The following is a 22,008-nucleotide window of genomic DNA, read 5'->3' on the forward strand; positions in this document are numbered from 1 at the left end:
AAATTATTATTACCAATGAATTAAAATATAATTTCCATGGCACTCCTCATTCTTTCCATGAACAAATAGATCAATTACTACAATTCTAGAATTCAAATTATTAGAAATTATTTTCACTATATGTAGAATCACAAATTAACCACACCAACCAATTTAAGGGCGCCTAAAATGGGTAAAGTTTTACTTGCATTAAGACGAGAAAGTGTGACAACCATTCTTTTAAAACCCATTTAGATCAAAATTTTCAAACTATTCGAACGATTAATCATGATAGAAAAGAAGAAACCTTAAAATTTTAAAATCGCTATCATGGTTAAAAGAAATAAACTTATAATAAGAGTAACATCGATCGTTACTTGGGGCCTTGGACTTCCAAAGTCCAGAAATATCATTCAACCATTAGCCCAAACCAAACTGATATTTTCAAACATACGAACTGATAAATCAGTTTAATATAAACTATAGAGCTCATTAGTCAAAAGTCAACACTTTCGAATGAGTGTAATACGCAAAGTCGTAAATATATCTGACCTCCCATATTAGATAGTAGTAATTAAAAGTATTAGTTTACAGCACCAGAGTATATAGGCCCTATGTGGTAATATATAACAAGTCAACACATAAAACAAAAGCAGGGGGCTATACAAGCTATAACAGTACACTATGCCTCCGGAGCCTTCCCTGATGGGCCACCACATGAACTATCGCCTGAAAATGTTAAACCACGGGGATTTGAAAATTTTGATCTAAATGGGTTTTAAAAGAATGGTTGTCACAGAGAGCATGGCATTAAATTTTTTTTAAAAAAAAAACAACTCAAATTTCTAAAGATTATCCTTCACTATACTGCTGACTAAGAATTTTTTGTTAATAAAACAGAGAAAAAGAAAAAAAAACAATTAATGGAAGATGGCAAGGAACAACAGGTACACGTTGCGTTGCTCTCTGCATTTGATGGCAGCGGATATTGGTTTGACGGCCCAATATTTATAACTCGTTAATTAATGAAAAGACGATGAGGTATGGGTTTTATAATTTATTTTTTTTAATAAATATTCAAATACAGAAGAATGGATTGAATTAAAAAGCTGGTGAGTAGAACTAAAGTTAATTACCAGCTAAAAAAAAAGAACTAAAGTTAATTAATTTATAAAAATGAACTAAAAATAAATAGTGATGTGGATCGTACAAGGAAAAAATTGGTGACGAGGACAACTGTCAAAAACTAATTCTTTGCCATCCCCGAGAAGATGACCCAAGTGATATTCATTTTTTATTGGTATATTTTTATTTTAACATCTGAGAAACCGTTATTTATTTTAAGTTAAAATATATTTTTAGTCTTTTTAATTTTATATAAAATTTTATTTTGATTCGTTAATTTTAAAAAGTAAACTTTTAGTGATTTAATCCTAAAACTATTAATAAAAAACGATAACATTGAACTCTTGAATATTGATAAAACATTACTAAATGCTACTACTTCCAGTATTTAATATAAGAGCTTGTTTGACTAAAACTCCAATTGACTTTGTTTCTAATATTTATCCACTTTTTTTTAAGATAATCCTTGTAGTAATAGTAGTTATAGTTAATAAATTTGATTAGCAAGGGTAGTCTTGAAAAAATAACACTTATTTATTACAAATAACTAACTTAAAAAACTTTCTTAATCCATTCAAATTAGTTAACTAACCCTTATATTAAACACCGAAGGTAATATAATATTAAATTTAATTTTTAAACAACTATGATTATTATAAAAAATTATCATTTAAAACTAATAATTTTAGAATAAATGACTAAAAATATACTTTTTTTTAAATTAAAGAACCAAACTGTGAAAGTTAAGGGGTCAAATTAAAATGTTATGTAAAATTAAAAGACCAAATATATATTTTGGCCTTTATTTTATAAAACTGAGAATTTCAGACTGAAATTTGTCCGAGAGAGTGGCATTCAAAATTCCACGTGGAAGGAAGGTAGAGCCTGCGTGGCAATTACTCTGTTGTGGGTGGCCGTGGGCATTCAGCCTGCTGCGTGCCACGCCTTTTTGGAGCCTAATCATAGGAGTAAGAAATTAAATAAAAAATTTCCCAAAATGAGATGGAAATAGTACTTAATACACAATTGCAAACCATAATTTGTGCTTCTTTCTTTGTTTTTTTTTTGGGCCAACCATGATTTGTATTTCAGGTCTATTTATTCATGTTAATTAAAATGTATATAACATAAAATTATATATGTATATACATTCATAAACACATTTCTATTATTTGTCTAATCGCTGCCATACTAGACTTGGATTCCAATAGGCCAACTTGCGCATGAGGCATCATCATCATCGTAATAATAATAATATGTATATAACCCCTAAACTTGCAAAAATATTACCAATATGGATAGATCAATACAAAAATTTAAATGAATTATTACTCACAACAATAATGTTTTTTTTTGAATTATAATTACCCATTAAAAATTATTTTACAAAGTTACGCAGATTTTTTATGCGTGTGTTATTACAATCAACGTAGATACAGAACCAGTTTTAATGTTCATCGCAATAATGAGCACCATGATACTTATCTTATGTCAACTATTTAAATTTAATATGAAAGGTTGAGATTTAATATTTAACATTTTTTGTTTTGTAAATTATATTTTTTAAGAGGTATATAATCTAAAATAAATATAATATTTTAACTGTAAGTTTTTAAAAAAAATTTTTTATTAAAAAATTACTTGTTAAAAATTTTAAATCCAAACCGTTAAAACTAATTTTAAATCATTTAGATTTCATTGCAATAATCATCACCGCGTCAATGAGCAATGAAATTGGTTATTCACATGGTTTTAACTATATGAATGATCAGACGCCAAACCCATAAGAATACGATGTTCACTTTCGAAAAAGGGGGGAAAAGGCCATTGTGAGAATTTCCCGTTGTCATGGTCTCACCCAAAATTGATATTATGTCTAGTCTAATTAGAAGTTATATTTGAACTTAAATATAAAATTTTAATTTATTTTATTTTTTAATTCTATAGTTTTTCTTTTAAAACATCTTTTCATCAAATTAAAAAGCATAGTTCATGAAAATCAATACATATTTTATTATAGATAATCAACTTAATGGTTTTTTAAATTTTCACATATTAATTATTTAACTCATATATTAAAAACTATAGGTAATACAATCCAGTGCTTTTTTTTTTTTTGGTACAAATGAAAGTTTCATCCGGTCAAATTTTTTATTGTTTAGAATTTACTTTCATATTTATAATTTCATGAAAATCAGTACTACATCAGAGAGGAACTTGCTATTGGGAGGTGGGCTCACGCGCTGACGTTCAGTGCCAGTTAGGCGCAGTAGCATACGGCACGCCACTGAGAAATGAGAATGACTCAACTAATAGTCGGGCACCGCCCATGGGGCCCACCTGACGTGGCAGCTCAGACGGTGTCTGTACTAAACCACTGACTCTTGAAAAAAACTCCAGCTCATGTTCATAATAAACTTAAAAAAATGCCTTAAAAATAGTTATACGTACACTTTATAATACTCCCTAATTAACTTTTTATTATTTTAATCAATTGTAATGCATGCTTATTTAATGCTAACATTATAAAATGATATATATTTTATTTATTAGATGATCATCAATATTTGCAGCCATTTTATGCCTGCAGGTGTTTTAATTATTGTAACGTTAATAATTCGTGTTGTCGAAAATTATTATTAAAAAGATGGTCCGCTATATTGCTGGCGTCCTCATCTTCAACTTTATTTTTTTTTAATTATATATTTAATTTTTTAATTTTATATCATGTTTTATTTTAATTTTTTAAAATTTTATAAAGTGTTTTTAAATTATTTAACCCTAGCATAATTAATAAAAAATACGAAGTTAAATTTTTAAATTTTGAAGATGTTTATATGTTAAATTTAATTTTAAAAATAACAATAATTGTCAAAAAATTATCATTTGATTTTTTTTATGACTTTGAATTTAAAACTAATTTTTGTTGAATCGGGAACATAAAAGTTAAAACTTTCTTTTTGAAATTCAAACTTATGTTTTTCTTTTTATGGGAGTAAGACTGTTTACCATCTTAATTAATTATTTGATGTTGATAGTACTAAGATCAGAGAAATAAAAAAATATTATTTATTTTATGAAAAGAGTTTTATTGTGAAAGAGGTATTATTTTATATAAAATTAGTGTATTATTTATTAATGAATCCTTATCCTTAAGTGTACTATTGCATCCATATTACTCTAATCTTTCAACTAAAAAGAGGACCATATGATTCGAACTTTAAAGCACCTTATCTCCGTCCAATTTGCGGATAATTAGTGTGATGCGTCTACATTTGCCTTTTGCCCGCATTGTGACATATATATAATTATTTAGGTATTTGACAAATTTGAATTATTATGTAGTTTCAAAATTTAAAATTATATTTTATTGCATATTTTATATAATTATTTAAAATAATTGATCTGATGATGTATTTGACTGAATATTTAAATTGTAACGTCATTTTATTACAAATTTGTGTCCAGAAAGTCATTTCTTTTATAAGATATATAATGCCATTAAGACAATAGGTTAGCATTATTGTACCTAAACAAATATCTAGAGTTGTTTTATTGTTTGTTTGTTTTTTTTCCTTGAATGTTTAAATCATGTGAATTTTTTTGGCCAACGATCATGTGACTCAGATATACAAAATAAAAAAGAAAGATATCTCCCAAAGGCAAACTGGAATCTTCATAACCACGCGAATTATAAATAATAACTGAGTATAATTTATGTTTTTATAATTAATACTTTAAATGGCTAAAATCATGGGTCATAGGATTCTTCGAACACAATTTCAAACATGTTACGTTTTAACTGAAAAATGAATAATAAAATATAAATTCAAATGCCTGAATGCTTTTCTTTGGTTTCTTTACATGTCGAGACGATTAAGAAAATTGTTTGACTAAAGAATATATGCTTACATCATGGAAAACTCCTACTTTTACCAAATGCTATGCTTATACTGCGCCCCGGATTTTTAATATAAAAATTGGTTGGTTAATTGGAGTAAGTTAAAAAATTAATTATATTAATTATTTGTAATAAATAAGTATTGTATTCTCTAAAATATATTTATTATTTATATGTATTAATTAAAATTATTATTTAATATAATGTGTAATCATTATAAGAACTACTTTAAAAAAAATAAATTTAAAAAATAAAATAAATTAAAATTTTATATTTAAAATTAAATTAAATATTACGTCAATTCTTATATTATTATTGTTATTATGATGCCACTTAAATGATAGCAGTACTACTGTCTTACCAAATTCTATGCATTCGGAGTAAAAAACATGTCGATACATATATCCTACTTGTTGACCATGATGCCCTAAGCATTTATTTGTTATTTATTTTTTAAAAGTACAGAATAGTTTATCTTGGGTATCTACAAAGAGTACTTTTAGAAAAACAATTATAGCTCTGTCTTTTCTTCTGTTTTTACTTTTACTCTCAGGGGGTCACCCAAACTCAACGGTCAGTCATGCTCACGCGCTCTCCTGCGTCGCGTGGCTTATTGGTTTTGCTGATATCGAAGCTCACTGCCTTCATGCACAGAGCGGCTCAGTCTCTCGGGCCTATATCTCATCACCACCCATTGCATCCATTTCTTCAACCTATTCTTCTCAGCTTTTCCTTTCCTCCTCTCCCTCCCTCTAACTTTTCCGTCTCTCTCCTTTTCTGCAATTCCTTGTTTTCTCTCGGCTTTTCTGATAGTACCACTCCTTCCTTCTTTTCCAGCCATCCTTTTCAGACCATTATTTGATTACGTCTTCGCCTTTCTCTCGATCTCTGTCTCCCACCCACATCCTCCATTTCAGTTAATTCTTCTTCCTTTTCCATTCTCTCTGCTTGTCCCCGCGGAGTATTTAGAAATGAAGGTATGGTTCTCCCACTTTTTCCGTTTTTTTTAACATTACTTCCGTTTTCTTCCATCTTCATTTTCTGCGTTCCTTTCCTAGACGAGAATACATCACTTCTGAACTATGATTCCATTGGGTTCTCATTCTCCACGAACTTTTGCTTATTTGAAGATCTGGGGTTTGTATCTGACATGAATCTGGGTATTCCCACTTCATATTCCTGGGCTTAGATTTCGTGTTACGCTGTCCCTGTGAGATTCTTCTTTATTTGTTCGCTTAGCGATGTGAACGGACTGGTTGTAGGTGAAAGAGAATATCTGGCTTTTGAGTTTCCCTTTCAAAGCTTATATTTTGCGTGTTACTCTGTAAAATTCTTGAACTGCTGGGCATGATTCCCGGAAGATTATATGAATCCGAGCTGAATTACTCTCTGATGTATGCTTACAGAAGGTTGTGCTCAAGTTAGATCTGCATGATGACAAGGCAAAGCAGAAGGCCCTGAAAACAGTCTCAACACTTTCAGGTACCATATCATTGTTTATCCATTACGTTTTGTTTCCACCAAAGTCCATGCTTAGAGAGAGAAAACCGCCTCATTAAGCCTTGTATCCATCCTGCAAAATGAATCAGAGAAAGTAAAATGATCCCAGGCTTAGTTTGTTAGAATTTCACCCATGAATTATTGTAAAGATGATGGAAGATAAAAATAAATGAACCAGAGTCTCACTTCATGTACATATGTAATCCAATTTTTCATTGTTATTATTAGCACGAGGTCACAGGTGTGGGGTAGGAAAATCGTATGTAGAGCCTTCCTCATCTTCAATGAGATGAAGGTATTATTTGTTAGTATGTCAAGATCTTGTTCTCGGGTTCCCTTAAAATATGGTGAAAAAGGGTTTCGTATTTTGGAAGAAACTTGCTAGAATCAGAAGGGGTAGTCTTTTATGGTTTTTGTCGTACTTCAGTCTTATACCTACAACGAGGCATCATTTAGAGATGTTCAAATTCATATTTAAAAGTCTTGGGTCTAGTTGGTTGTGTGTAGTTGTCGTAAATCTCTAGCTAAATGAAGAAAGAAGAAGATTTTGGTGCTTGTCCTGAGGGTAATTTTTGAAGTTAATTTTCAAAGCATAAAAACTCTGTGCTGTAAACTTTTGCAATCATGTAGGGATAGATGCAATCTCCATGGAAATGAAGGATAGGACGCTAACAGTGATAGGAACAGTGGATCCTGTTCATGTGGTTAGCAAATTACGCAAATACTGGCAGACGGATATAGTTTCAGTAGGACCGGCAAAGGAGCCTGAGAAGAAAGAAGAACCAAAGAAGGAGGAAGATGCAAAGAAGGAGGAGCCCAAGAAAGAAGAAGACAAGCCAGAGGAAGAACAGAAAAAAGAAGAGAAGAAGGAAGAGAAGGAGGAGAAGAAAGAAGAAGAGAAAAAGAAAGAGCCAGTTCCAGACCCGATTTTAGAGCTGGTCAGGGCTTACAGGGCCTATAATCCCCAGATGACAACATATTACTATGTCCAAAGCATGGAAGAGAATCCCAATGCTTGTACAATTTGTTGATGATTAATTATCAAGCTGTCCAAGCATGAGGGAAAGAAATCATGCATGTAGTAGGCCAAAGCCAAGAATATAGGTACTCTTGTGTATATAATATGGTGATGCTTCGGTTGAGTTGTTTTTGAGACAATATTGGTAATGTGTAGAGCAAAATGAATAAGATTTTTTGGGGGATTCCTTTTTTGGAACATAAATGTAATTCATACTCTTTCCCTGTAACAGTTAATTGAATTCATAACCACTTGCTAGTTAGTCCGGCAACTTATCTGTTTGGACATTGAGAAAAAATACGGGGTAGAAAAAGTTGTCATACTCCTTTACTGTTTGAGGGGATTCATTCCGAACACAATTATGATTCTTACTTTTTCCCAGTAATAGTTGCTTGCCATGAATGGATAACCCACCAGTGAACTCAGTAATTCATCTGTCTGAATGATGAGAAAAATATAGGGTGAAAAGGTGAGAAAAATAGTTGCCTGAATGGCCATCACACGCGGGTAAACCCAGTAATTTATCTTTTTGGATGGTGAGAAAAAAATACAGAGATAAAGTACGAGCAGAGTGAGTATTTTGTATCATCATTGTGTTAGATGGGGCGCGAGTCCTAATCTAATCAACCAGTGTGCATCTTCCACCACTTGAAACAAACAAGAAAATGATTTCAATGATTCTGTGGTTCTCGTCTGGTCCTTGAGCCTGTCCTCATGTGGGACATGTGGAGAGAGACTCTGAGGTTGAGATTAAACTTTTTCCTTTTACAGCTGTTTCTGATTCCCCCTTTACAATGCAGAGTTTAAAAAAACCTTAAGCTCCTCATGGCCTAGATTCATATTTTGATCTGATTGATGTCACATGATGTGTCTGTATGCTCAATCCACATAAAATAGACAGACTTTCAACCCCCTTGAAGTTTTGTTAACAGGGGACATCATGATGAGCTTTACACAACAAATGCACTGTAAATTTTTTTTTTTTTTAATTGAGCTTCAGTATCCACCTATTGATAATAATGACTAATCCTCTCACATTATAGACTTCCTGAAAGGGGGCATTAATGCTAGTCACGAGACCTTCTCCTAAGTCAGGGATCAAAACTCCTGACTCAATGTTTAAGGAACTCAGTTGGCTAGAGAGAGAAAAAAAATCCCATTTTTATTTAGTTATTTTTTAATGGCCTTCATGAGGTTGACAGCATCCAGCTCTGAGAGGCGGGTAGCGCATGGAGTTTTCTGCATGGAGAATCATGGGTTGTTTTATTATCTCCAAGTCGTATTCAACCAAAATTTATCAGATCCACTCTTTCCCTTTTCTTCTTAACAATACTTAGTGGGGTATCGTTAAAGTAATGTAATCTTCTGTTACTCTAAATATAAAAGTATTGTCATATTCTTACCCATAACTTACTTTTTGGTTCTGCATCGTCTTGAGAGACAAAGTAACCTGCTTAACTTTTACACAACTAAAGATTTGGGATAAATTAAAAGGGTGGAGACTAAAGTTATTACCACTTTTTCCATAAAGATTTTTTTAATTTTAAGTTTTCTAAAATTTTAATATCCCTTAAATTTTTTGCAATCAAATCTGAAAAATTCTGAAAAACTTAGGGGTGGTGATGATGATGAAAAATAATCGCAAATTTTAAAATTCTTAATTCATAATTTTGTAAGAGTTTGGTTGGCAGGGAATCCTTGCTTCTGGTTTCATCAATCCACATGTAAGCTCCCTTGTCACTGTTTTGTGCTTCTCGTACACTTAAAATGCTAAGCATCTTATTAATTAGTGTTAACTGATTATTTAATCATTAATGATCAGAATAGGAACTGTGTTCGGAGGCCATGCTCTGATGCTCCCCCTCTGATTATTTATTACCTTACTGTAATGGGTTGAATTTTACTTTTGATCTATCTTTTGTTTAACTTTGGGTCTATTCTTTTTATTAATTTTTTAATAGGGATTTTTATAATAATGCTTGCATACAAAAAAGAAATTTGTTTGTATTCCTCTAGTGGTTTTGAAAATGTTTCTGCAAGCTCGATTTGTAAAGTTTAATCTTAAAGATTGGCTTGTCTCTACTAACATCATAATTATATATTAAAAATATATAAATAAAACAAAATTCTTGCATCAAAATATATGAAATATCGATTCAGTCATTTCAAAAAAAATTTTTTTGAAAGATAGTACAAAGAGTATTATCTTAATGTTGTGAGGAAGAAAGCATTTTTTGTGATTGTAATTTTTTTGGGGGGGGGGGATTTTGGTTGGAGTGATATAAAATTATAAACACAGCATAAAGCATGCTTTGGGCAAGATTAGAACAACTAATCATATAATTATTAATAAGTAATCCAGGTCATTGATGATGATATGTGGAGTTGATTGGATGTTTTGGTCGGTGGGATGATGTTCGATCCTAGTCATCTTCATCCTCCCAAAGTTATTAATAACGTCCACAAAACCCTAATCAAACAAAAATTATGCCACCCAATAACTAATCAAATCTAACCCAATAATTAATTAGCGGAAATGACACTTCCATCCAAATAAACATGTGAGAGAAATTTTATGTTATAAAATATAAAAATATATCTTGAGAAGATTTGCGAACACTCAATTGTATAGGACCTAATTTATATTGTCACCACGTTCTTTTTTTTTTTTTTTTTGGTATACAAGAAGGCAAAAAGCCTAAAATAGAAAACTAAGTAGCAGGGAATTGCAATCCCAATAAATCTTTCTGCACCAGAGTCCTCAAGTTAGGAGTTGTGTCATAGATGGCTGTGCTAGTGAAACCCATCTTGGCCAGAGCATCTGCAATGATATTACACTTCTAGGAGATGAACTTCTGTCAGTAAAGAAAGCAATGGAGTTGTCAAGCAAGCTGTAGAGTGAGAATTCCAATTTGTGAGGGAGTGTATTAAATTCTGGTTATCAGATTCTACTACAAGAATGTTGAACCCCATTTGAATTGCTAGATTGAGACCCTTTAATATTCCCCATTCCTCAGCTTCATGGGGAGAACAGATACCAAGATAATAAGAAAATCCCAGACCCCAAGTGCCTTCATGATCACAGATAAGGCCCCCACAAGCTGCCAACTGAGATGAATTGAACTTTGCTCCGTCAAAATTCAGTTTGAAAAGTGTGGGTGGCGGCAACTGCCAATGTATCTTAATAACAGGTTGATTCTCGACAACTTTTTTACCAGCAAAGGAGGACCACATATTGAGAACAAACAAGGCAGGATTGCGTGGCTTATGAAAATCACTGTTGAAAATAAATTCATTCCTCCACTGCCAAAGCTTCCATATGGCTAATCCCCACATAATATTCCATTCCACGTCCAGATCATTGCCAAAGTTATTTCTTAGATTCATGGCAACCCAATCAGTAAGAGCAGCCGAAAAAAATCGTTGATAGGCAGTAGGTTTTAATATAGCAAGCCAAAGTTTTCTTGCATAACTACAATCTCTTAATTTGTATACTTGCATGCCCCTCTTGTTTTAATGGGCCGAAACGTCATTATAAAATTGTTGAAGGAGCTTGACTTTAATGGGCCGGCCCATTTTCAATTTCACCATTGAAGCAAGTGGGTTTGGTTAAGCCTGATCAAGATAAGTGGGTAGAAGAACAAAGTAGTTTTTTTTTTTTTGGGGATTTTCTTTATCTAATGACATGACAGCTAATGCCGAAGTATTGTTATTATTATTATTATTATTGTTTTTATTGCTTCAAGTCACAGGCATACTCTTGAGGATAATTCTATTTGAGGTATTTTTAGATACTAAATACTACCTCCGGTCCTTAATATAAGACCTTCTTTGACTTTTATTTTGGTCCTAAATATAAGACTCCAATCCATTTTGTCTCTCGTATTTATGTATTTTTTTCCAAAGTAGTCCTTCTAACAATGATAGTTATAGTCAATACACTTAATTAGTAAGGATATTTTAGGAAAGACACCATCTATTTATTACGAACAACTAACTTAACTTCTTTTCTTGATCTCCTCAAATTAGTCAGCTAGCTCTTATAATTACGATCGGAGGTAGTATATGTAAAACTTCTTATCTAAAAACATTATATATTCGTCATAAAACTATTACTATGGTAGAAAAGGAAAACTGTTATACCAGCTACCATAGTAGAAAAGAAAATATGTAAACATTTCTAAAACTGCTAATTAGACTGAGGGCCAACGCCCAAACAAAACTGTTGCATGCAACCAAATCATTCCTTTAAATCTATTGGGCCTTCGACCCGAATAACAAAAGATATCAAATATAAGCCAATCCACTTGTTTGTCAACTTAAACCAAAACGTCATGAAACATAACAAATGGCCTCTGGCCAACCCAATATGAATCATGCTCAAGTATTACCAATGAATAAGTTTGCATTTCTTAAGGAATTTCAACAAGTGACATATCTTCCAATACCTTAAAATCATGCAAAACCCAACAAGACAATTTCTCTTTCTATATATAAAATACATTTAGAACACCATTTATTACTCGGAGCACAAAAACATAGAACCACTCACAGTACCATAACAGCACATACAAAGGATTGGAAAGTGGTTACCTCTCGCCTGAGCAAGAAATGACGAAACACCAATAATACCCCGTGCACCAACAAGACTCACAACTAGTCTACATAAGCACATAAACACACAATCACCATGTATTAGCTTTCAAACTAATAAATGGTCAACACAACACTTGGGGAGTCAAAATTCTTAGTCTCAACCAAAACTCTACCTAACCCACAACAGCCAAACCATCATAATAACACTCCAAAAACCACAAAAGACCATTATCACTCTAATTCCCCTTCCAAAACATCAATTGAATTCAAAAACTCAAAGTCCCACTCTAGGAATTCATCATCCAAACATCCAATTAGAACAATTGAAGTCTTAACAACATTCTAAACAGATTAAACATCTAATTCAACCTTTCTTGACATAACCCAATTCACAAAACTCAATTTCAACCACTATATTATCATCCTCAATCATAAACCTCCATTTTCACAAACCCCAAACTCCCAAAACTTCAAAATCTTCAAATCCAAGAAAACTAAACCGATTAAATACTTAGACTAACCCATAGTAATCATTTAAACACAAAACAATTGGTCAAAAACCTCAATTCCATCATAAACTAGAAAGCCCTAAGATTCCTCTACAAAATCCTAAAAAATCTCAATAGAAAGAGTAGATTAGAGGTTAAGATCACTTACTTGAGGAAATAGACCCTTAGAAACACCTCCTACAAGCCAAAAACACGAAGCTCTAGCAAAGCTCCAACTCCTACCTCCAGAAAATCTAATTTTCACACATAAGACCCCTTTCTTCGTATTTAATGACGTGACCTTTTCGTCGCGACGAACCTAAGCTTTTGTCACGACTAACTAATTCCGAGAGGGATTTTCTAACCCAGAAACTTAAGTTTGTCGCGGCCAAAACACATTTCACCGCGGCAATAACTTTTTCCCAAGAGGAACTCTTGCTTATCTGGACAACTTTTGTCGCGATGTCCCTATTAACTTCACCGTGACGAAACCTTATTCCCGAAAGGAAGCTCTCCCAATACTCTCCGGTTTGCCACGACGAAGTGAAACTTCGTCACGGCGAACAAATCTTGAAAGGGATTTGTTCACCTACTCCTCCAACTTATTTTGATCTCAAACCGAACATCAAGATTCAAGTTTAAACACCAATTATTCTCAAATATCAGGGTTAAATGAGCTATTAAAACTCAAAATAAAACTCAAGACGTCACAGTATAAGCATTTTATCTTAGTAGAAATTCAAGCATTCATTTATCACGTTATAAGTACCAGCTCATTCTACCAAACTATTTTAATAGAATTCTCTGAAGAATAACTCAAACAAGATTGAAGCATATGGACTTCCCACCCAAAATTCACGAATTGGTCAGACAAGATCACGTTAAGGGAGCTTTTTTTTGTTTTGTTGAACAGAGCTATTTTAAATCAAGTTTAATAATAATAATATTCAAATCTATAATAACAAAATATAAGCAGATCAAATTGACGCCCCCTTGTTCCTGGCATTCAAAATTTCTCAACGTCAGCATTTGATGCCTTTCTCGATCTGCACGAGATCATATCCCTTTCGTTGTTAGAATAAACCAAATTAAAATGACCAAAACAGTAGGAAAAAACATTAAAAAGTAATGGATAATAGTATTTTCATATTATAAAACGTTAACATATAATACCTCCGCTCTTTAAATAACTAATTTATAAATATTAAAAAAATTAGTTAAATTAATTATTTGTAATAAATAGATGTTTCCTTTCTTAAAATATATTTACGAATCATGTGTATTGAATTACCTCTTAGCATGTGTTATCACTATAAATATTATTTGAAAGTAAAATGAATAAATATTGAAAACAAAATAGATTGAAATCTTATATTTAGAATTACACTAAATCTTTAACTGGTACATATTGCTTCTACATGTACAAAGGGTGAAAACGAAAGTAATAGTAGTGCTGAGAAAGAGGTTGTCACTGTTGGATAAACGTGCAAGCTATAAATCGTATCTAGCTAGGTTGCGTATTACATAACACAAATTATACACACACACATATTATGTATAATGATATTTCACACACACACATACATATACACATCATGAAGAGAATAAAAGAACTACACGTGGGAGTCTTATCGTTATATGCATCCCCTTTCCAGCACTGTGCCGACCATCTTTAATGTGTATCATCATTTCTAATTTATCGGATATGTCCGATTCTTCAACCATATATAATTTGACTAATTTCCCTCCCATGTTCTTTTATATATAATATCGCTGGTGCTAATTATAAGATATCATTTATAATTTACAAATAAGATCTTATAATTAGGATCGGAGATAGTATTTTTTTACAATCAATTAACACTCCATTTTTTCTCCCTGGGGAATCTCTTTTTTTTATTTTTTATGTGGAATTCTCCTGGGAGGTTTCTTAGCACTGCCTATACACACACATAGTCCTTTTTAATAAATGATTTATTCTCCACTTTCTGAGGAAATATAATGTTATTTCCCTCCCGTGCAAGAATCTTCTCTCATAATAGATTTTAGGCCTTCTGTGAAGAGCTGATATATACGTCTCGTGGGTGAGCTTAATTACTGAGAAAATAAGGTTGCAAATTGGAATATTGCAAAGACTTCACTTTGTGCCACCATCCCCTTTGACACGTCTACTTCATCAAGTGTAAAATTTGGGATTATGATGAGTAATTATTCAGTGGGTTAGGTATGCTAATTAATTTCCTTTCATGTTTTTCTCTTTATCTCGCACATCTAAAGATATTTGTGAAATGCAAAGGACATTGCGCCCCTAATGTCATCATATTGTTTGCCTTTTTTTTTTTTTGTCCAATAGGCTAGCTTATTATGGTAATATGACCCAATTTTGCAATATGACAAAATCAGTTTCAGTACTCATCAAAGCGATAGCCCAAGCTATCTATAAATCTTACGCTAGGTCACCTTGATAAACAATCTTGTAAAATTGACAATAAAGTTACAAAAATAATTAATTTAGAAACCAATGACACTGATATTTCTAAAAATGAGTCAACTATTACCTCCGGTTCTTAATATAAGAGCTAGTTGACTAATTTGAGTAGATTAAGAAAACTAGTTAAATTAATTATTTGTAATAAATAGGTGTTGTATTTTCTAAAATTTTTTTACTAATCAAGTATATTGGCTAAAACTACCATTATCACAAGGATTACCTTAAAAAATAAATAAATATGAGAGACAAAGTAGATTAGGATCTTATATTATGATCAAAATAAAAATTAGACGAGCTCCTATAGTAAGGATTAGAGAGGTAGTATTAATTTGATGTAGCACATGAAATTATCACAAACGCGTACCCAACATATATTTATTTATTGGCCAAAACAAAAGTCCCCAACATACTAAATAAATGTGATGTATATCAAAATTGATCCAAGAATTTCTCCGCCGCGCTGACAAAAAGGAGTTCTATACATTCTTATCATCTCCAAATCTTTGGTGAGCGAAAATTTATTCTGCAATTCTTTTCAAGAACTCTTCACTACTTGCAAAAGCTTTGTGATATCCAACTTTTAACTTCTTAACTAATTAAATTCATTGTAAAATATTATAAAAATTAAACAAGTTAATTAGTGCAACTTCGTGTAATCATCAAAGATGCAATTCTACATCATATAGTATGAGTTCAAACTTCAATGCTAAAGACTTCGGTTGGTATGAATCATGGAACTTGTTGTCCTTGTAATAAAAAGAAGAATATCATAGATGTTTTGACAATGTTATTTTTTTAGTTACATCTAATATCTTGATTTTTGGAATGCTGAATGCATTATAAACAAGATTAATGTGATACACTTTTTACCATTCATTCATTGTTTGTTTGTTTTTGCCTTAATATTGAGACCGTGAATTGATAAATGCAGCGACTGTACGTAGTCGTCACTCGTGTTTTGAATAGGCACTACACAAGTCACTAAAAGTCAACACCAATAAAGGAGCAGCATCATTAAACTGATCATGTGTGGCAGCACCATCCTATTTCCAATGTCACTGTCATGGCGCTGCAGAAACAACAATGTCCCGGACGGCAAGAAAAGCCCACGAAAACATTAAGTCAATCCAGATCACACACATTAATGAATTAAGGAGCATGTTTCGTACGGTTGACACCTTAATTACTTACCTTGGACTTGGGATTAATCATATCTACAGCGTGAGATTAAGAAAAGCACTATTTCTATAAATCATGTGTGTGGCTGAAATTAAACTAACACTGGTTAAGCTTTTTATCATTTCTCTCAAACTCGTAATTGGCGAGACGTGAGATTAAGAAAAGCACTATTTCCATAAATCCTTCCCTTATCTAAAACATGACAAATCTCTTACGTCGTACTTTAAAAACCAAACTCTACTCTCATATTTCTGCGCATCATCACTCATTTCTCTGACACAAGACTTCAAAAAAAGTCCCCGACAAGAACCAATTATATATATATGAGGATGATCAAGCTAAAAGGGGTGGTGGGTTGCACTAATGCTGACACAGAAAAGTTAGAAGCTGCATATATTGGTGTGGGGGTCACTATGTCTCCTTCACACTCAATAAAATGACCTGTGCTACAATAACTGTGTCCCTTTTGCATTACATTCGCCTAACCAGATGAATAGGATCCTGTCTGGAATTAGAAAATAAAGAACTTGTTCATAAGGGAAGTTTCTGCAGCATTTCATGCACACAGCTTAAGCGTAGTCGTGAAGTTAATTCATGTAAATTGAAGACAAACAAGGATATGTAAGTTTAAATCAACAAGATACATGCAGATACTTAGCACAATTTAAATTAAAGCACCTTCCTTGTGAGGTTCAAGATAATAAATAATCTTATCAAGATAATGTATTTATGAATACGGGGTATCAAGACTTGCAAACTCCTTTTCTATTTGGTAAATAGTGGAGCTTTCCGGTCTAGGAATTTTATCGATAAAGTTCTACTTAACATGGGGCTGAATTTTTCAAATCAGCACTTCAAAACAACATGAAGTCCATAGACAATCTGGTTAATTTAGTCTTTGTTGTTTTGCTGGGCATATTTTCAGCTCCTACCTAATGTATTGATGCTATTATTTTTTAACTTAGTATGGATCGGATAAGTTGGAAAAGTCCATTTACATGAGTTGGGAACAATTTTGATGAGTGGACAAGCACTTAGACTGAGCTGTCTATTCACATCATCATGTTACGGAATTTATGAGAGGCACAATAATAAAAGACTAGGAAGTTTCCTGAGTTTAGTCATTTACAGACCTTACATTATCATTCCTTCTGTCATAGCATATACTCCTCCGGTCCTTAATATAGGACCCAATTGTTGAGTTGGTTTTGGTCATAAATATAAGACCCATTTCTCATATTTATCAATTTTCTCTAAATTATCCCTATAGATAGTCCCTTAACCATAATCAAGTAAAAGAGGGAAATGGGGTATTAAGAAAGATTATTATGGTGTTTTAGGAAAAATGTGTCACTTTTCTTATAATTAACTAACTTACCTAACTTTCTTAATCTAATCAAATTAGTTAAATGGGTTTTATATTAAGGACCGGAGGAGTATAACATTGGGAATGAGCAGATTACAAACGCATCATAATTTAATGATCACTTAAATAATCCTCAACTCTATAATTAGTCTCACCCAAGTATACAGATTAGTAGATATGTGGAAAAATTTATTTACATTTTCCCGGGTTGTATAACTAATCAGACTAGTTGTTTGGGTCTCTATCAAAATAGGAAGTGATGTTTATCAAGCATATCTGCGCACAAGCAAGGATTAATCCATGAAACAGCCAAACTTAGCAGTGTATAATGAAACTTCTGTTCATAGTTATACAATTTCACTAGTTAGCTGTCCATTGGACAAACTACACATCTGATCAACATTATTGTACTAGCTAGGACATTTGCACTCCCATTGGAAAGCTCTATGCATTCAAATATAAATGGGAGAAATGAGGAAAAAGGGAAAGACCAACGCTAGAAAAACGAGCAGATACCAAATGTTATCTAGGCATAACACTTAAAATAAATGAGATTTATTTGAAGGCTTTTTTGTTTTTGGATGGTAAATCTGGCCGTTTAAGTGGCTTTAACAAGGGGCGAGTGAGCTGATGAATGTGGAGATATCATTTGAGGTGATGACAAAACAGTCTCATCAAATCGTCTAGAGGAGAAGCTGACTCGGAGATTAAGGCCTTGATCATTCTTGCCCTTCACCGGTTTCTTTGTTTCTTTCCCCACAAAATCTTGGATTCTCTTTACTGCTACATCCACGGTTTCCTCGTCCATGTTAGCGAAGCAAACCCTAAACCAACCAGGTTCCAAGCAATTGAAAGAGGAGCCTGGAGAAACATTCAGCTTCACATCATCCACAATCATACGCCACAACATCATTTCACCTTCAAGTGTTTGTTCCTTCAGCATACTTCTCAGGTTCATCCAACAGAAAAGTCCTGCATTGCTTGGAAGGCAAGCAATTCCCACCTTCTCAAGCCCCTTTGTGAAAACACTATGCCTCTGAGCCAATCTTCTTGAGCTTTCTGCTAGATATTTTTCCACAAAATCATCATCAGAAAGCATTTCAGCCAGCATATGCTGAGTCTGTGAGGAGACCAATCCAAAGCTTGACATTTTGCGGCCATTGTTTACCACTTTGTCGCTGTTGGAGTAAACTATCCCAACTCTAAATCCAGGAAGCCCCATGTCCTTTGACAAACTATATACGATGTGAATGAGATCTTTGTTGCAGAACTCCATATCTTGTATGATCTCAGAGATACTTACAAAGCTCGAGGAGTTGAAAACAGTAGCTGCATAGATTTCATCACACACTAAATGAATGTTATTTTCATTAATAAATTGCACGACGCTTTTTAGTGTCTCTCTATCTAACGTGGTGCCTAAAGGGTTTGATGGGTTTGTTATGAGCAAACCCTTCACGTTGACCTTGTCCTCTTGAGCTTTCACGTAAGCTGCTTCAAGAGCCGCCCTTGTTATCTTGAAATTGTTGGAACTGTCACAATGCACGGGGATTATTTGCGCCCGAGTTCGCCAGCATAAGTCGCGGGGAAATCTGCAACAGAATATGAAAAATATATGAGCAAAGCCATTACTCTCTACTACACCTCAGAACACACTAAACTTGGAAAAATGAGCTTCATCGATTAATTTTGCCCTGTCTCAAACCATTACAATAGGTGGGTCTAGGACATAAGTTTTTAGAGTTTTTTCTGCGTTCTAGGAAATTTCACATTTCTTCGATAAACTAATTAAGTTTACAAGGAATCCAGCTTCTGACTGTTGCTACATGTATAGGACACGGATCCTTTGCAGTGTTTCGTGTTTGTGTCGTATACCGAGGTAGCTATGTCTCTACCCCTGATCAAAGGCACAAGGAGGGACCACTGACATTTAATTCAAAATGAAACCCCACATGTTGGGTGACTTATTTCGGGATGATTCAATCAAATCTATATTGAAAATTTCTTTTTGACTTGTTGGATGTCCCTTTGTCCGTGCCATTCACACATATGGGAAAATAGGAGCCACAACTACACGAGATGGCTCAAGAACTAGTGGAGCATCATTGTTTCTCAATAATATATCCCATAACAAATGACTCTATACTACAAAACAAATTAGTATGATTCATTTTTTGTCCCTTCAAAGGCATGTGATAGTTAATACTCCTCCGGTCCTTAATATAAGACCTAATTATTGAGTTAGTTTTGGTATTAAAGATTTTCTCATATTTATTAGATAAAAACCATTTCTCATATTTATTAGTTTTCTCTAAATTACCTACGGATATTCTCTCAACCATAATCAAGTAGAAGAGGGAGAGAAGGTATTAAGAAAGATGATTATGGTGTTTTAGGAAAACATGTCACATTTCTTATAATTAACTAACTTACCTAACTTCTTTAATCTAATCAAATTAGTTAAATAGGTCTTATATTAAGAACCAGAGGAGTATATTCTAATTTTATTTTTTGTGTGAGTGTGCGTATGGACGTAAAAGTGTTATTCGGTGATTTATAGGGTTCAGCACCACGTTACAGAAACTTCATATATATATATATATATATATATATATATATCACATAACGTGGCATCTTAATTAGTTAACGCACAGACCCCAAACTAGCATATTCTATATATAGTTTTCTGCAAACACTTACACCAGCAAGATGTAGAGAAAGAAGCTTAAATATATAAGATAATTTATATATTTATGTCATCACATGTATATATGAATCTTGTTGACAATTACATAATTTTTGTTATTATTTACACTATATTTATATCTGATAATCTAGATATATATTGCACATAATTCACACTTTTTTGGACTGCTCCCCTAATAAAGCTTTTCAAATTACTTCCGCAGTTTACTCGCAAAAAAGTTGCTTTATATGTGCGAATGGAAACAGAAGTCTGAATACAATTCTGAATTCTCCAAATAAGAATATTTATTATATACTACCTCCCGTCCTAAATATAAGAACTAGTTAACTAATTTGAAGAGATTAAAAAAATAAGTTAAGTTAGTTATTTGTAAGAAATATGTATTGCCTTTCTTAAAATATCATTGCGAATCAAGTTATTGGTTAAGTTATCATTATTGAAAGGATTACCTTGAGAAAAAATACATAAATATGATAAACAAAATAGATTGAAATCTTATATTTAAGATCAAAATAAAAGTCAAACAAAGTCTTAAATTAAATACCGGAGCTACTATAATATAACATTCCAGCAAGTTTGCTTTTATATTTATTTCCCACTTTGAGTTATGGATATTGAGTGGGTGGAATATTAATGAAGATACCCCAAATGAACAAAGAAAGTACACGAAAGGAGGCAGTGCATACGCTGGATAATAAGGTGCAGGAATAAGAAAAGCATCTCCAGGATCAGCCAAACAGAACATGACAAGTTCATTAGCGCCTGTGGCCCCTCCACTCATCAATATTCGATCTTCATCGAATTTCACCTTTCCACCTCTCGCTTTGGACATAAAATTTGCCACCCCCTGCAAACAACACGAAGCAAACCCATTATCAACTCTGATTCAACCATATACCATATAGGTTCTAGCAGTTATCCAACCATAATCACCACACACACACACACACACACACCTTCCTGAACTTGGGAAGGCCATGGTAGTCCTGAAAGATTGCAACATCTCTGAAGTGGCGTAGTCCTTCAGGAGTGCAAATGGAAGCCTCCGGATGATTCCTTATCCACTCTTCTATCAGATCAAAACAGAGCTGTGGAAAAGAATTAAAAACAAACCCATACATTTATACGAGTCAGTCAACTTATCAATCACCTTTAGATCATAGAGATATACAAGTAGAGTTACAGGAGGTATATGTATATATAAAAAACCTGATTTTCTGCAAGACCCATCTGGATGACCCCTTGAGGATTGTTTTTGGGGTGAAATGGGTCTCTTTCGTAAGCCTTCCATCCATCGAAATAAGCAGAGTTTTCGCCATGTTTGCCATTGACAGCGATGTTGGACAGAAGGTGATTGCTCTCAATCTCCAAACCCATGTTTAGTATTTGAAGCGAGATGAAGGACCACACTATATGAAATAGCTGGAATAGCAAGAAATGGAGACGAAGAATGAAAGATTGTGTTTAGAAATCTCGTAGTAGTGCAGGAGAAATAAGAGAGACTACATGAGAATTTATAGGTGAGTGGTGATGGAAAAAGCATGGTACACCACCGGCCTCAGGAAACACTGGCAGAATATTTGAACATGATGCGCTTTGCTTGCGTCTAAAAATGATCTCAAAAGATTTCTTTCTTTCCTTTTTTTTTTTTTGAATTA

At 33.0% G+C, this 22,008-nt stretch overlaps 3 protein-coding genes across 5 annotated transcripts; 1 reads left to right on the top strand and 2 right to left on the bottom strand.

Annotated features, from left to right (window-relative positions):
- The first annotated feature begins 5,703 nt into the window (after positions 1-5,703).
- On the top strand, positions 5,704-7,794 carry LOC114726738 (heavy metal-associated isoprenylated plant protein 39). 3 transcript variants are annotated; one of them, XM_028913422.1, is made up of 4 exons: positions 5,704-5,982; positions 6,412-6,487; positions 7,136-7,374; positions 7,411-7,794. In XM_028913422.1, exons 1-4 carry the CDS (start codon positions 5,977-5,979, stop codon positions 7,534-7,536), a joined length of 447 nt encoding a protein of 148 aa, XP_028769255.1. In that variant the 5' UTR covers positions 5,704-5,976; the 3' UTR covers positions 7,537-7,794. The 3 variants fall into 3 exon arrangements, with proteins under 3 accessions (XP_028769255.1, XP_028769254.1, XP_028769256.1); XM_028913421.1 differs by having other exon boundaries at positions 7,136-7,794; XM_028913423.1 differs by lacking the exon at positions 5,704-5,982 and adding an exon at positions 6,013-6,267 and having other exon boundaries at positions 7,136-7,794.
- Positions 7,795-10,355: 2,561 nt separating this feature from the next.
- Positions 10,356-10,910, bottom strand: LOC114726732 (uncharacterized). Its single transcript, XM_028913415.1, has one exon. It carries the CDS (start codon positions 10,908-10,910, stop codon positions 10,356-10,358), a length of 555 nt encoding a protein of 184 aa, XP_028769248.1.
- A 7,331-nt stretch (positions 10,911-18,241) lies between these two features.
- Positions 18,242-21,727, bottom strand: LOC114726774 (1-aminocyclopropane-1-carboxylate synthase 1-like). The gene is made up of 4 exons (XM_028913475.1): positions 21,560-21,727; positions 21,307-21,438; positions 21,037-21,197; positions 18,242-19,235 (listed from the first exon to the last, which is right to left on the bottom strand). Exons 1-4 carry the CDS (start codon positions 21,725-21,727, stop codon positions 18,242-18,244), a joined length of 1,455 nt encoding a protein of 484 aa, XP_028769308.1.
- Positions 21,728-22,008: the final 281 nt, after the last annotated feature.

The sequence above is a fragment of the Neltuma alba genome, unplaced genomic scaffold (assembly GCF_004799145.2).
Source record: "Neltuma alba isolate B1F8T4 unplaced genomic scaffold, ASM479914v2 tig00012402_pilon, whole genome shotgun sequence".
In the NCBI taxonomy this organism is placed as follows: domain Eukaryota; kingdom Viridiplantae; phylum Streptophyta; class Magnoliopsida; order Fabales; family Fabaceae; genus Neltuma; species Neltuma alba.